The sequence below is a fragment of the Mesoplodon bidens genome (assembly GCF_964165515.1).
Source record: "Mesoplodon bidens genome assembly, chromosome: 10".
Taxonomy (NCBI): Eukaryota; Metazoa; Chordata; class Mammalia; order Artiodactyla; family Ziphiidae; genus Mesoplodon; species Mesoplodon bidens.
Genome location: NC_138172.1, coordinates 61,262,117 through 61,276,466, shown reverse-complemented (window position 1 = coordinate 61,276,466; position 14,350 = coordinate 61,262,117). Strand labels below are relative to the sequence as shown.

The 14,350-nt window shown below is 40.6% G+C and overlaps 1 protein-coding gene across 2 annotated transcripts in view; it reads left to right on the top strand.

The window, feature by feature from the left end:
* The window catches only part of LOC308623373 (BEN domain-containing protein 6), a 137,276-nt gene that overhangs the window by 102,112 nt on the left and 20,814 nt on the right, over positions 1 to 14,350 (top strand). For both annotated transcript variants that reach the window (XM_081245657.1, XM_081245656.1), the window contains exons 2-3: positions 3,141 to 3,286; positions 9,241 to 9,418. In XM_081245657.1, the coding sequence (XP_081101783.1) occupies positions 3,167 to 3,286; positions 9,241 to 9,418 (298 nt within the window). In that variant the 5' untranslated portion in view covers positions 3,141 to 3,166. The remainder of the gene's footprint in view (positions 1 to 3,140; positions 3,287 to 9,240; positions 9,419 to 14,350) is intronic.

The following is a 14,350-nucleotide window of genomic DNA, read 5'->3' as shown; positions in this document are numbered from 1 at the left end:
TTTCTATGTGGCTATTATTGTGTTACTGTACAAGGCTCATTTATGTTGTGGCATGTATCAGAACTTCATTTCTTCTTATTGCCGAATCGTATTTCACTGTACGGATGCACCACATTTTATTTATCTATTCATGAGTTGATAGACATTTGTTTTTTTCCACTTTTTAGCTATTATGGCTAATACTGCTATGAAGGTTTGTGTACAGGTTTTTGTATGGATGTATGCTTTCGCTTCTCTTGGGTATATACGTAAGAATGAAGTTGATGTGTCATATGATGATGTAATAGTTAACTTTTAGAGCTGCCAGACTTTTCCAAAATGCCTGCACTATTTTACAATCCCACCAGCAAGATATAAGGCTTCCAATTTCTCCACGTCTTTACCAAAACTTTTTGTTTTCTGTCTTTTTTGATTATAGTCATCTTCGTGCATATGAAGAGGCCTCTCACTGTAGTTTTTATGAGCATTTATGTAGTGATTAATGATACTAAGCCTCTTTTCCTGTGCTTATTTGCTATTTATATATCTTCTTTGAAGTGATGTCTGTTTAAATCCTTTGTCCATTTAAAAAACTCGGGCATTTGTCTTTTTATTATTGTGTTGTAAGAGTTCTTTATATATCTTGTATTCATGTCCCTTGTGAGATCTATTTTCATGTATTTCCTTCCATTGTGTAAGTTGTCTTTACTTTCTTGATGGTATCATTTGTGAAAATAACGTTTTTGTTGTCATATGTATGAAATCATTGCCTAACCCAAGGTCACAAAATTCATAAAATTTCATAATGGGTCAGCATTGGCAAGTGAGCATTTGCCATTAATTCTGATGGTAGGGAACACTTTGAACCCTAATTAAACAAGATATCTTTTTTAGTTCCAGTCTCATTTTTAGGCCTGTCTGACAAAAAGTTATACTCAATTATTAGTAGTATAGTTTCAATTTTACGAATAAAACTTTTGTGAAGATTTATTTTCTTCTTGCTTATAAGTACCTACATAATATCCTTGATTTTGCCCTTTGTCCTGCAAAGCCTAAAATATGTACTATCTGACGCTTCACAGAAAATGTGTGTTGACCTTGCTCTGAGTAAACAGATGATTGATATTTGCTACAAGTGGAGTTTTTGTCTATGGAATGCTCTTAACTGTGTATCCTTGATTTAAAATTGCCTATGGCAAACATACCTAGGATCTATGGACTTATAATTCCCTAGAGAAGGTCACGCAAGCAGTACAACTCTTAGGTATAAAATGGAGAAGTGTCACGACTTAAACACACCCACTGTGTGAGGTGACCCCCAAACCTCAGTTAGAGGCCTCACCTCTTGTTCTAGAAGGAAGAACCTATAAAGCCAGGATGTCCTAGACCTCCCCATTCTGCCTGTGCCTTTTGATTGCTTGTATCTTTGAAATTATTAATAAAGCTTGATACTAAGTAAGATCTCTGATATTTGTGAGTTAGATATTACAGTCCAGTCCCATGTGTTAGCTGAAGCACTATTCATGTATTTGAAAACATAAAGTAAGTTTTCAAAAAGTCACAACAAGCAATCTTGGAAAGACTAAATATAATTTTATGCTTGGAGTAGAGAATAAAGAATTTCTCTTAAAATAGGTAAAAGAACCATATTTTCTAAAAGGATTACTTGGTGTAATTTGGTAAAGAGTATAGTTACCTTCTACTCAACAATCCACATATTTGTCGAACTCCCTTTAAGCTAGTCTCTTCTGTAAAGTTTTATTGTTTATAATTAAATATCTTTTCATGAAAACAAACCAACATATGCAAGTAATAAGGATGCTACAGGGACTTCCCTCGTGGTCCAGTGGCTAAGACTCCATGCTCCCAATGCAGCAGGCCTGGGTTCAATCCCTGGTCAGGGAACTAGATCCCACATGCCACAGTGAAGATCCCACAGGCAGCAAGGAAGATCCTGCGTGTTGCAACTAAGACCCGGCACAGGCAGATAAATAAATATTAAAAAAAAAATGCTATGACCAAAAGTGTTGAATCATCCATACACAGCAAAAGCTAGATTTGGTCATTTCAAAACTATTAAACCTAAAAACTATCATCTGTTTTATCAGGTTTTGAAAAAATGATTCTACCTGAAAATTTTAATGAAATGCATTGTTGCCTTTGAGATTTTTTTGCATTCTTTATGGTGCTACTCTTAAGTTTACACCAAAGAAAATCTTCCATCTCAAAACTTTAGACTTTTCAGGAAAAAAACAGAACAAATTTCTAGGCCATTCTTACTGATCTCCCTTGGAATATTTTTGGTCCTGATGAGATCGGCTATTATTATTGTTAAAGATTTATTTATTATTTTCATTTATTTATTTTATTTATCTTTGGCTGCGTTGGCTCTTAGTTGCGGTACGCAGGATCTTCAATGAGGCCTGCGGGATCTCCGTTGAGGTGCGCGGGCTCTTCATTGAGGCAGGTGGGCTTCTCTCTAGTTGTGGCGAGCAGGTTTTCTCTTCTCTAGTTGTGGTGCACAGGCTCCAGGGCTCGTGGGCTCTGTAGTTTGTGGCACGCAGGCTCTCTAGTTGAGGTGCGTGAGCTCAGTAGTTGTGGTGTGCGGGCTTAGTTGACCCGCAGCATGTGGGATCTGAGTTCCCTGACCAGGGATCGAACCCGCATCCCCTGCATTGGAAGGCAGATTCTTTACCACTGGACCACCAGGGAAGTCCCTAGATCTGCTATTATTAATGTCTTTTTCCTAAAGTTATATAACTTCAGTCCTCAAATCATTTGCATAATTTTACAAGGTTTCTACTTTGTTTTTTAGACTCCTCATAACTGATTGACAAGAAAAAACTTGAAAAGATGGAAAAAATTTATGCCATTTGATTTTATAAATGACAACTTCCTGTATCCCACGTTCTGGAAACATGATATCCTCATGATTTTGAACCAAGTGAAAGTGTGTCCTAAATTAGCCAGTGGGAGAAGGAATGACAGAAAGTATTAAGTAAAATAATTTACTTGAGTGGCTAGTCCCTTTATGAAACATACAGTTGTAAACATATTATGGATCCTTTTGTTTGTTTTTCATTTTAAGGAAAAACATTAACTTTTGGACTACATCCAGAGTAGAACCATCTCATGGGCATTCCTTCCTCCTACAATTTCAGAAAACCTTTGGTAACTAACTGAGAAAATGCAGAAGATCTTGCAAACAGAGGAAATTACCAATACCCAAGCTCTTAGAAAAGGAAAGAGGAAAAGGACGGAGACGATGGACTCAGAGAATGCGAACAGTGACCTGGATAAAGGGCAGGTTGGTGTGCTGCTGTTGTGGTGGTACTTTCTTCCCTTGCTCTGCCATAATTCCATAATTCCTTTCACAATTTATTAGTGCATTTCCCCCTCTTGCATTAATAGATTCTTCCCTTTAATTCTTTATTCAACTGAAGGAATAAAATTTCGTGTTCTCTTTTTAATGTTAAACAAGTTGAATTAGAAACGTATTCACAAGCCATTTTACCAGCTTCTATTAAAGTGTGGCCAACTATACATTGTTCAAACGTTACTTGATCTCCTGGGACATTAAAGATCAGCAAACTGTCAGAAAATATTTTTTTCCTCCCCAAACCACTGGAGAAATTGGAACACCTCTTCTAAAATTTATTGCTTTTTTTTTTTTTTTTTTTTGACTCCAGTTTGCAGCCCATCCTCATCACAGGTTTGGCCCGGGCCCCTTTCTTATTTGTATTTATTCATTTATTCCTTTTTGATCTGAATTCCCCACTCCCATTCTCCTCTTACACTTTGGACAAACTATCCACCTGTTTATCCTTTATTTTTTATTTGTGTGTCTTTGTAATACATGGAGTGCTTATGTGCATGTATTTTCGTTTAATTTTTAAAATACATACTGTACATTCTCATGGTTTAGAATATATTTTACTCTCCGGGGATAGTGTCTGGAGGCACTGAGACGGTCCAGCATCTGGCATGCCACACATCCTAGGCTGCCCCACGACACAGCCTCTGACAAAACGAGGCTGTCCCGAACCCCTGGCAATAGAATTGTTTACTCTTAAACCCAGAAGGTTGGGAAAGCACCAAAATCTGCATGTGGAATGTGCCCAGGCCGACTTTGAGAAGTTGTTGCTGTGAGACCTAAAGTTCTTATGAGGTTTCCTGAAACGAAACAACATGTCAGCCGGGCCTATGGTGGGTCCATGTCTGCTAAGCATGTCTGTGACCGGTCACATATGCTTTCCTATGGAGGGGCAGAAAATCCTTGTGGAAGTGTTGAAGGCACAAGCACAGAGTCAGAAAGCTAAATTTAAAATGAAGCTTTTTTGAGTAATAAAAAAATCAAAAGCCTAAAAATTATATATCTGTGTGTGAAAAGTCTCCCACACAGCTGCCCCACTCGCCCTGTTCCTGCCTCCTGGCCCCCTACCACATGTAACCACTTTATGGCTTTCTTGTTTATCCTCCCAGTGTTTCTTTGTTCAAATAAAGCAAATATGAATATAGATATTCTTATCCCCTCTTTTGCACAAAAAGTAACTTACTAGATAGGCTGCTTTGTACTTTGCTTTTTTACTTAATGTATTCTGAGAATCTTTCCATTAGTATATAAAGAACTTTCTCTTTTGTACATCATCACCCACTGTCCCCTAGCATGGATATGGCTTGTTTCCATATCCATGTTTTGTCTGTTTACAAAGCACGCTGCACTGTACAACCTTATGGCTCCATCATTTCACACATCATTTAGTAGTACATTGGTATCATAATATATAGCTCAATCTGTTTGGCTTTTCAATCAGCACCGTTTTTAACATCTATATTGCTATTATATACGATACGTTGCGTCTAACAAAGCATAGCATCATTTTACTTGTCCTTTCCTCCAATGATGAAAACCTAGATTTCCTCCAGCATCTTGGTACTACAAACAATGACAAAATAAATGTCCGCATACATGTCCATTTAAGAAACAGCGTGAGAATGTCTCTGGAATAAACACTTAGAAGGGTGAGTAATGGCTTTGATATGACAATGAAATTGCTTTCCAGAATGTCCACATCAGTCCACATGCCCAGCAGCAGTGCATAAGGGGTTCCATGTTGTGCTTCCCTGCCAACACTTAGCATTTATGTCCTTATTTCATATATTTGGCAATTGATGGGAGAAAATGATATCTTGTTTCAATTTGCTGGTGCAGGTTTTGGGTGGTGGGGGGTTGTCCAGTGGTTCCTTGAGGGCAAAATAGTCACCTGCTCTAGCAGGCCAGTAGTATGGTTTCTTTTGCAATTTGTGTTTCTCAAAAACTTAATAGCTTTCCAAACTATTTCTTTCTGTTTGGTTTCATTGCAAGTAACTACAGCCAGAGATCTTATTTGGTCATAAATAAGCCTGAAACCTCTCCTCTATTATTACGGCTGCTCAGCCTCTTTTCTCTCCAACTTTTGGCAGTGACTTAATTGCCATATGAAACAAAAAGCTTGAAGATAATGCACTGAAGCTGAGGCTTACCATTGGGATGGATTTCAGTGTCTGGCAGAGAACACTTAAAGAGAAGCTCTTGAGAAAGCCTTGAGTTCACAGGCTTTTTTTCTTATCTCTTACAATTTAGATGTAGACGTCATTCATTTTTTTCAAACCTTGGAGATTTAACATGACTGGACTCAGTTTAAATTTGCATGCTACATTCTAAATGCAGACGGAAGGAGAAAGCCTTCCATTTCTGCAAACTAGCTAGCACTGACAAGAAGTCACTCATACACACAGACATTCTTTTTCCAGTCTCAATAAGCACATGGTGTGCCTTCCAAGGCATTGCAGGTGACAGTTTTACCAAATGTGTCATCACCAAGGTCTAACAAGAGTCAACAACCTTCCAGCATGTTATACCTTTGCTCTTTTTGACCATAACCTGAGCTCTAAGTAATTCAAACCTATGTCAAGTTTTGGGTATCCAGCTTCTAGGTATCAAAATCTGCATTAGTTAAGATGCATGTTGCAAAGGCTGTAACAAAGACCCAAATATCACAGTGGCGTATAAAGATGGAAGTTTATTTCCCTTTCACATAATAGAAAGAGCAGTCCTAGTTGCTGTAGCAGTGCCAAAATGTTGAGGCTCCGTCTTATCTTGTTCATTTACCTTCCTGAACACACAGCCTCTGTCCCTGGGTCAAGGTGACTACTCCAGCTCCCACCTGCATGCCTTCCTCTCTGCCAACAAAAATAGAATTCAGGCAGGAGAAGGCCAGCCCATTCCTCCTAAGGTCATGACCCAGTAGTGGTACACATTGTTTCTACTCCTATTTGACTGGCGGAAGCTTAGTCACATAGCCACACTGAGCCGTCCGGGAGTCTGGGAAATGTAATCTAGCTGACACCTACCTGCTGAGCTAAAAACCTATTACTGTAGAAGAATGGGAGAACAAATACCTGGTGATAGCCAGCGGTCTCTGCCACTGTCCTTTTCTCTATTGAGTTTTTATAGTTTCTGTTGGGTTTCTTAGTCTGTTCTGGTGGGTTCCCGTTCTATTCTTATTGATTGGCACATATACCATATCTACTGTAGAAATTAGTTTCATGTGGTTTTAGATTTTGCAAATATCTTATCCCAATCTATTGTCTATTAACTTTGTCTTCCAATGATGCTTATAAATGGATTTATGCTTGATTTCATTTCTCTCTTGTGGGAAATTCCTGCAAGAACTAGACCATATATTCTATTTTTTCTCAATACTCTGCATAGAACTATGATCTCAGTAGGCATCCTTCAGTTTTTTAAATAAATATTTCATTTCCTTTTTTTTTTTTTTTTTTTTTTTTTTTGCGGTATGTGGGCCTCGCGCTGTTGTGGCCTCTCCCATTGCGGAGCACAGGCTCTGGACGCGCAGGCTCCACGGCCATGGCTCACGGGCCCAGCCGCTCTGCGGCATGTGGGATCTTCCCGGACCGGGGCACGAACCCGTGTCCCCTGCACTGGCAGGCGGGCTCTCAACCACTGCGCCACCAGGGAAGCCTCATTTCCTTTTAACCAAATGCATCAGTTTTTTAATTAAAGATTTATATATCTAGCATGAGTACTTTAGCTACTTGCCAACATAGGACAATAGTAATTTTCATTACCATTATATATATTATATATGTCATACACACGTGGAATAATGAAATATGTATACATACATAGATTGGTATACTTATAAAATAAGGAGTGAGGTTGAATGTATACATTGCTGATCATACAAAAATATAATTGTATTTTCTGTAACTGATCTCATCTGGCTTTCAATTCTCCATCCCTGGTAGATAAGAAAAGGGGGAGAAAAAAAAAGCTTGAACTTGTCCATTGACAGTGAATTACAGAGTGTTCTTTTTTTTTAATTTTAATTTTATTTTTGGCTGTGTTGGGTCTTCGTTGCTGCGCACGGGCTTATCTCTGGTTGCTGGGAGAGGGGGCTACTCTTCGTTGTGGCGCGCGGGCTTCTCATGGCGGTGGCTTCTCTTGTTGCAGAGCACAGGCTAGGCGCACGGGCTTCAGTAGTTGTCGCTAGCGGGCTCTAGAGCGCAGGCTCGGTAGTTGTGGCGCAGGGACTTAGTTGCTCTGCGGCATGTGGGATCTTCCCAAACCAGGGCTCGAACCTGCATTGGCAGGAGGATTCTTAACCACTGCACCACCAGGGAAGCCCAGTTAGAGTGTTCTGGTGTTTAAAATCCCTTTGAGGTATTGGTATAGTTTCAGTCACTTCAGGGTTTAAGTCTCAATGGAGACTAGCTTCTCACTCTCCTCCCTTTCCTGTTTTTTTCCTGGGAAGTGTTTCAAGTTTTGAGGAGTCTTACATATCATCCAGCCTCTGGGGAGGGACAGCTGGTCTTCTGCCCAGGCTCTAAGTTTTCTGCCTGTTTCCTTAGTGTCCAGTACTGTTACTGCTGAGGCACAGCATTCCTTCCAGCTCCCAGGGGGTTCTGTTGGCACCATCTGCTGATGTTTGCTGTGCTGGGACCCGCTGCCAACTTCTGTAAGGTTCTGGCACCCTGTAGCCTCTCCGTTCACCGGTTCCCCCAGCACTTACCCAGTTCCTGACCAGGACACAGGGATCCTCCGGATTCTCCAGCTGCTTTGCATGAGCTCTGGGGAGTCTGGACACTGTCTCTGGTCCATTTGTCCAGACACCAATTTTGTCCATTTCTGATCTGTGGCCCAGAAGGTGCCGTGTTGCCCTGATGTTGCTGGACTTGGGGCCCCTTTAGGGCATTCATGATGTGCTGAGAAGCACGGAGCCGGCCCTTCTGCCCTGGGACTGCCCCTCATTCATCTGGATGTTTCTATCATCTACCCTGACCCCTGGATCCACCTCGCTTCCCCACAAAGGTCGGGGCAGGAAGAGCAGACACTGGAATCTGACCTTCTGTTCTTCCTGTTCCGAATTCCTCCTGCTCCTCAGCCAGGCCCCAGGAGGTCTCTTCGCTTCCTATTCAGCAGGAACTTTCTTGATCTCTATTTTCAAAATTTTTATTGGAGTATAGTTGATTCACAATGTTGTGTTCTGGTGTACATGTGCCTTTATCTCTTCTACTCTAAAGTTTATTTTTATAAACATCATACTCCAGGCTTCTAGATTCGGATCTTTATAAATTTCACTCTGTGCTCCAATTTTCCAGATTTGGATTAATATAAATATAAAGGCCAGCTTAGTAATTGGAGAAAATTCTTTTCTGCCTCAACAAAGCCTGGGTTTTACGACTCAAATGCATATGTTTTCGGACTATTGTCCTGCTGTCCTTAAAAAATATTTTTTAAACTAAAAGGTAGACATCAGTGCTTTGTTCTGGGTAAATCTTTCTCCTTTCTCTGATGGAATCAACCCCCAAATTAGCCTCATGGCATAGTCTCAACAGAGAGGCTGTGGATGAGGTGTCGGGAGAGAAATGGAGGACGTAGATGAGTTACAAAGATCTGAATGGTGGCCTGGTTGATTCTACTCTGTTATACTATTTTTCTACTTTGTGTTTTTCGTGAAGTTAGGCCGAAAGTCAGAATCCTGATTACTGTTTTGAAAGAGATGTGTGCATGAAACTTTGATGTCCTCTTTTATTCTGAGTTCCCCTGGATAGTGGAGGACCAAGCTGAGGCTAGATCACTCGCCTCCTGGAAGAGCAGGAGCCTGTAGGTCTAATTAAGTCCCAGCAGCATCCGGAACACAGGATAAACCACGAGAGCTCCCTTGATGCTTTTGTTGTGCCTGCCTTGTATTTTAGAGAGACCCATATTCGGGAAATGCCTTTCTGCCCGGTGAGAGCTCCAGTGAGGATGAAGAGCCTCTAGCAGAATTGTCGAAGGAGGAACTGTGCACAAAAATAAGAGGCCTGAAACAAAAACTAACAAACATCCGGAAAGAAAACAGCCGCCTTCGACAGTCTTTGGTCATGCTTCAAGGTAAACTTAGAGAAAATTGACTTTTTTAGATGAATGGAAAAATACTTGATGAGGGAAGGTATTGAAATCAGCTGTCAAGAATGAAAAACTCAGTACCTTAGAGAAAAAAAATCAAAAACCACATTTTAAGAAAATCTATGATTGCATAATTTAATATGGATGTACTCTATTGAAGCCTCTAGTTTATTGATTAAAAAATTTTAGATTATTCCTACAAAATACCAAATGTCATATTCATTTAATACTGTCCAACAAATATTTATGGAGTGTTTAATATAGGCTTAGAGAGAAAAGATCAGTAAGACAACAGGTATGTCAAGGTGTTCGTACTTATCTCATTCTCCTCTGCTAAGGAAAGCACTAGAAAATGGGGCCTGTTTTGCTCTCTTATAGACTCACTGGAATTAAAGATTCCATATATTAAATTTCAGGTTTGGGGTTGGGAGCAGTGGTGTGGAAAATAATCACATTCCACTGAAGACATAAAGGGGAAAGACAGGCCCAAGAAAATTAAAAACAACCTGGAATAATGCCTTTTTGCAGAATCCTATATTGTGTTTAAGTGTTTATTTTTTTTACATTATGTTTTCCATTTGTAGTTAGGCATCATGCACTATTTTGTATAGCTGAATATTTGGCAATATATCCTATGTGGGGCAGCATTCTGTTATAAAACAGTAAATACACAGAGTATTTTAAAAATAAATCCCTCTGGCTTCTGTGTACAAAATGAGTACAAGGGGCACAGAAAGGAGAGTGGGGGAGAACCACTTTTGAAAGGTATTACAGTCATTGGACTAACAGGATGGCAGCCTTGCCTAGGGCAATGGCTGTGGAAATAAAGAAGACAATTCCACAATATTTGGGGAGGCAGAAATGGTAGGAGACAGAACATTGTGGTGAGCTAGATTGACAGAGTAATGGCTCAGACGAGTTCCTACAAATATTGATTAAATTGAAGGCTTCCTAGTTTTAAGTAGAAACAGGCAGACATGAATGGAAATAAGATGTTTATTCCACCAACAAGCCATTCTCTCCTTATTTTTTATGCTTTAAATATGGCATCTTTATAACTGATGGTTTTTCCTGGTGAGGTTTTTGCAATTTTCGAAGAACAGATTGTTCTTATTTTTATATCATCTGTTCCAGAACGTAGAGTAAGATGAAAAGCTAGTTGATAAAGTTGGCATACATTGCTGGTTCAAGTATTGATCTTGAAGTCTCCGACTTTGGTTTGAATCCCAACCCTGCTTACTAGCTGTAAGCCTTGGCCCTGTCACTGTCCTGCCCTCAGCCCCAGCTTCACTTGCCTCATCTACACAGTGGAGCCAATCTCTCATGTCCTTCTTGCCAAGATGACTAAATTAGATAATTAGAAGAAATGCTTTACCAGGGCCTCATACATGATAGGTGCTCAGTAATCATCGTTATTGTTTCTGTCTCTGTTTTTATTAACACCAGAACTTGACACATGGACCCCCACCAAAAGAAAATTAGATCAATTTTTTTCATAAATTTAGATGAGAAAATTCTAAATGCAAGAGGAGCAAATCAGTTTCAATAGTATATGAAGGGGACTTCTCTGACAGTCCAGTGGTTAAGACTCCATGCCTTCAGTTAAGGGGATGAGGGTTCCATCCCTGGTCGGGAACTAAGATCCCACATGCCGTGTGGCACGGACAAAAAATAAAATTAAAAAAATAGTATATGAAAAGAATCATCACTATGAACAGTTTCTCTCTGTCCCTCACTCTGGAGTTGCTGTTTCATTTTCTCCTCTCTCTGCCAGCGTCCCACACTTTCCATATCCTCGCTCTCAGCTGACGCCTTTGCTTCACGGAGAACTTGGAGGATGTGAAAAGACTGTCAGCTCCCTGCACCTGTGCTTGTATCAACTTCCACGTCCTCTCCTGTCACCCATGAGTGGCCTGTCCTCTTGTCCAGCCAAAGGCAGTATGTCCATCTGTGCATCCTCTTTCTGCTAATCAAGGACAGAGCTCCAGAGAGCCTCCCCGGCTCTCGCTAATGAATCATCCCATTAGCATCAGACATACAATTATTTCTCCCATTAAAACAAACAAACAAACCCAAAAATCCCCACCTTTCTCAGGCCATTTGCTTCTCTGCCTTTCACCCTGTTTCTCTCCTTCCCTTTGTAGGAAAACTCCTTACATGTTGACTCTATACACTGTTTTCAATTTTCCCCCTTTTATTCCCTTTGGATCCCACTTCAATTAGGTCCTTGTCATTCCATTGTAATGTCTCTTCTCATGATTGCCAATGACCTCCATGTATTAGTTTCCTAGGGCTGCAGTGATAAAGTATCACAAACTGGGTGGCTTAAACAGCAGAATTCTAAAATCAAGGTGTCAGCAGGGCCACGCTTCCTCTGATGGCGCTGGGGAAGGCCTCTCTCCTAGCTTCTGGTTGATCCTTGGCCTGAGGCAGCATTAAGACCAGTCTTCATGTGATGACCTCACTGTGTGCTTGTCTGTCTCTGTGTCCAGACTTCCCTCTTTTTATAAGGATGTCAGTCATTTTGGATTAAGGCCTACTCTAATGACCTCATTTTAACTTGATTACATCTATAAAGGCCCTATTTCCAAATAAGGTCACATTCTAAGGTCCTGGGGGTTAGACTTCAACATCTCTTTTTGGGGGGACACAATTTAACCCATAACATTTCATATTGCTAACCCCGAAGGTAATTTCTCAAGGGTCATATTAAGTGCCCTCTTACATCTGACACCTTGGCTACCTCTCCTTCCTTGGCTTCTAGGGCACCACATTCCTCCTCCACTGCTGAGCTTTCCGTCTCAGTTTATATGGCTGCCTCATTTCATCATCTTACCCTCTAAATATTTGATGATGCCCCAGGCTCAGTCCTTGGGCTTCTTTCTTTTCTATCTGCTTTCACTCCATAGGGGATCATATCCAATTCTATGGTGTTAAATCCATCAATAACTATGACTTATCTCCAGTCTGGACTTCTCCCTTTAGTTCCAGACTCATGGGCTAACTGTGTATTGACAAGACTGGCAGGCATCTCAGACAAACACCCCCCCACCCCGACCACATTCCCACCCTTCCCCTGCCACCTGCTCCTCTCTTTCTTCCTCGCCTCGGTTAATGCTAACTTCATTGTTCCAGTTTCTCAACTCAAAATCCACGATGCTGTCTTGTATTTCTGTATTTCTTTTACACCCTACACTCAGTCCATTGGCAAATCCTACTGGCTTCATCTTCAAAATATCTCTGGAATACAGTTCTTTGTACCACCCCCACTACAGCCACTCTGGTCCAAACCACCAGCATCTCTCACCCAGGTGATCATGGTGGCTTCCTCACTGGTGTTGCCACTTCTGCTCATGCTGCTGTGCAGTCCACTATCAACACAGCAGCAAGAACATCCTGCTAACTGTAGGCCAGCTCACGTCACTCCTCTCTGCAGACAATTCCAGTGCATGTCTACCTCACATGGGGTAAAACTGAAGTCAGTTTTATGATCTTTGAGTCCTTACGTGATCCGGCCACCTCCCCTCCACATACCTTTCTGGCCTTGTTTTCTACTCTCTCCCCATCCTTCTCTGTGATCCAGCCACACCGGACCACTTGCTTTCCCTCCAAAGACATCAGACGTGACCTGATGTCAGCATCTCTGTACTGGCTGTTCCTTTGGCCTGGGATATTCTTTCCCCAGATATCCACATAGTTTGCACCCTACATACTTCAAATCTTCACTGTAAATTCATCTTTGCCCTGACCTCCTCCCTCCATCTAAACTTTCAACCTCTCTCCCCCTGCAACGTTTTTTTATCCCTTCCCATTTCGTTTCCTCTTTGGCACTTAAAAGCCTACATACCCTATTCTGTATTTAATATTGTCTGCCCCTCTGCATGCACACACACTAGAATGTACCCTTAGAAACCAAAGTAAAGTTGGCTATTGGTTAGACTTCAAGCAACAGGAAGAGTCAGGAACTGCCAACTGCCACTGCAGTATTCATGTATGCATTTCTTCTTTCAGTCAATATTTACAAGGTCCTCTATATGTCAGGCACTGCTCTAAGTACCTAGGAAAACCCAGTGAACAAAACAAAGATCGCCACTCTCACAGAGCTCACATTCCAGTGAGGCAAGCAGTCAAAATCATGAAAAATCACAATTAAGTAAAATTAAGTAAATTATACAATATGTTAGCTAGTGATAAATGCTATGGAAAAAATAGGAGAGGTAAAGGAGGATGGGGATTTGAGGGAGAGGGGGTGTTTTACAGTTTAAAATAACATGGTCATAGTAGGTCTCCTTGTGAAGCTACAGTTGGGAACTAGGAAGATGTCAGAAAGTTGAAATTTAACGTATAATCCAAATAAGAAAGGGGTCTGAGAGAAGAGTGCAGAGTGGTTAGTTAACCTTTGCTCAGCAATAGTCCTCTTTGAACTAAGAATCAGAGCTGTTTATCTGTCTATAAAGCCTGCTAACTAAGAAAAATAGCAGAATGTATATGCCATTCTAGACATTCAGAATGACAGACGTGTGTGTGCTCTACGTGCATGTGTTAAACATTTGAAACATATCTTGTGGACCACAACTGACCAGCACACTAAGATATAAAAGGAAAAAAGTGGCATGTCTATTGTACAAAAGGGTATTAAATTATCACTATTTGTAAAGAATGAATGTATACCCAGGGAAAACAATGTCTCAGCCGAAAACTCCACTCTATTAACTAATGAGTAAGGAAGGAAAAATCAAGTAAGTTTTGCCCAGGTTCATTTAAATATAGTAGAATGCTGTCAAAGTTTCAGAAATAGCCAAAGTAAAACCAGTGAATCACTGAAGTAGTAATTAGTAAAAGTTTATTGTGTGCACATCAAAAAGATACCACCCAAAGCAAAAAGGCTTATCTAAGCCATAACAGTGTGAAATTTCA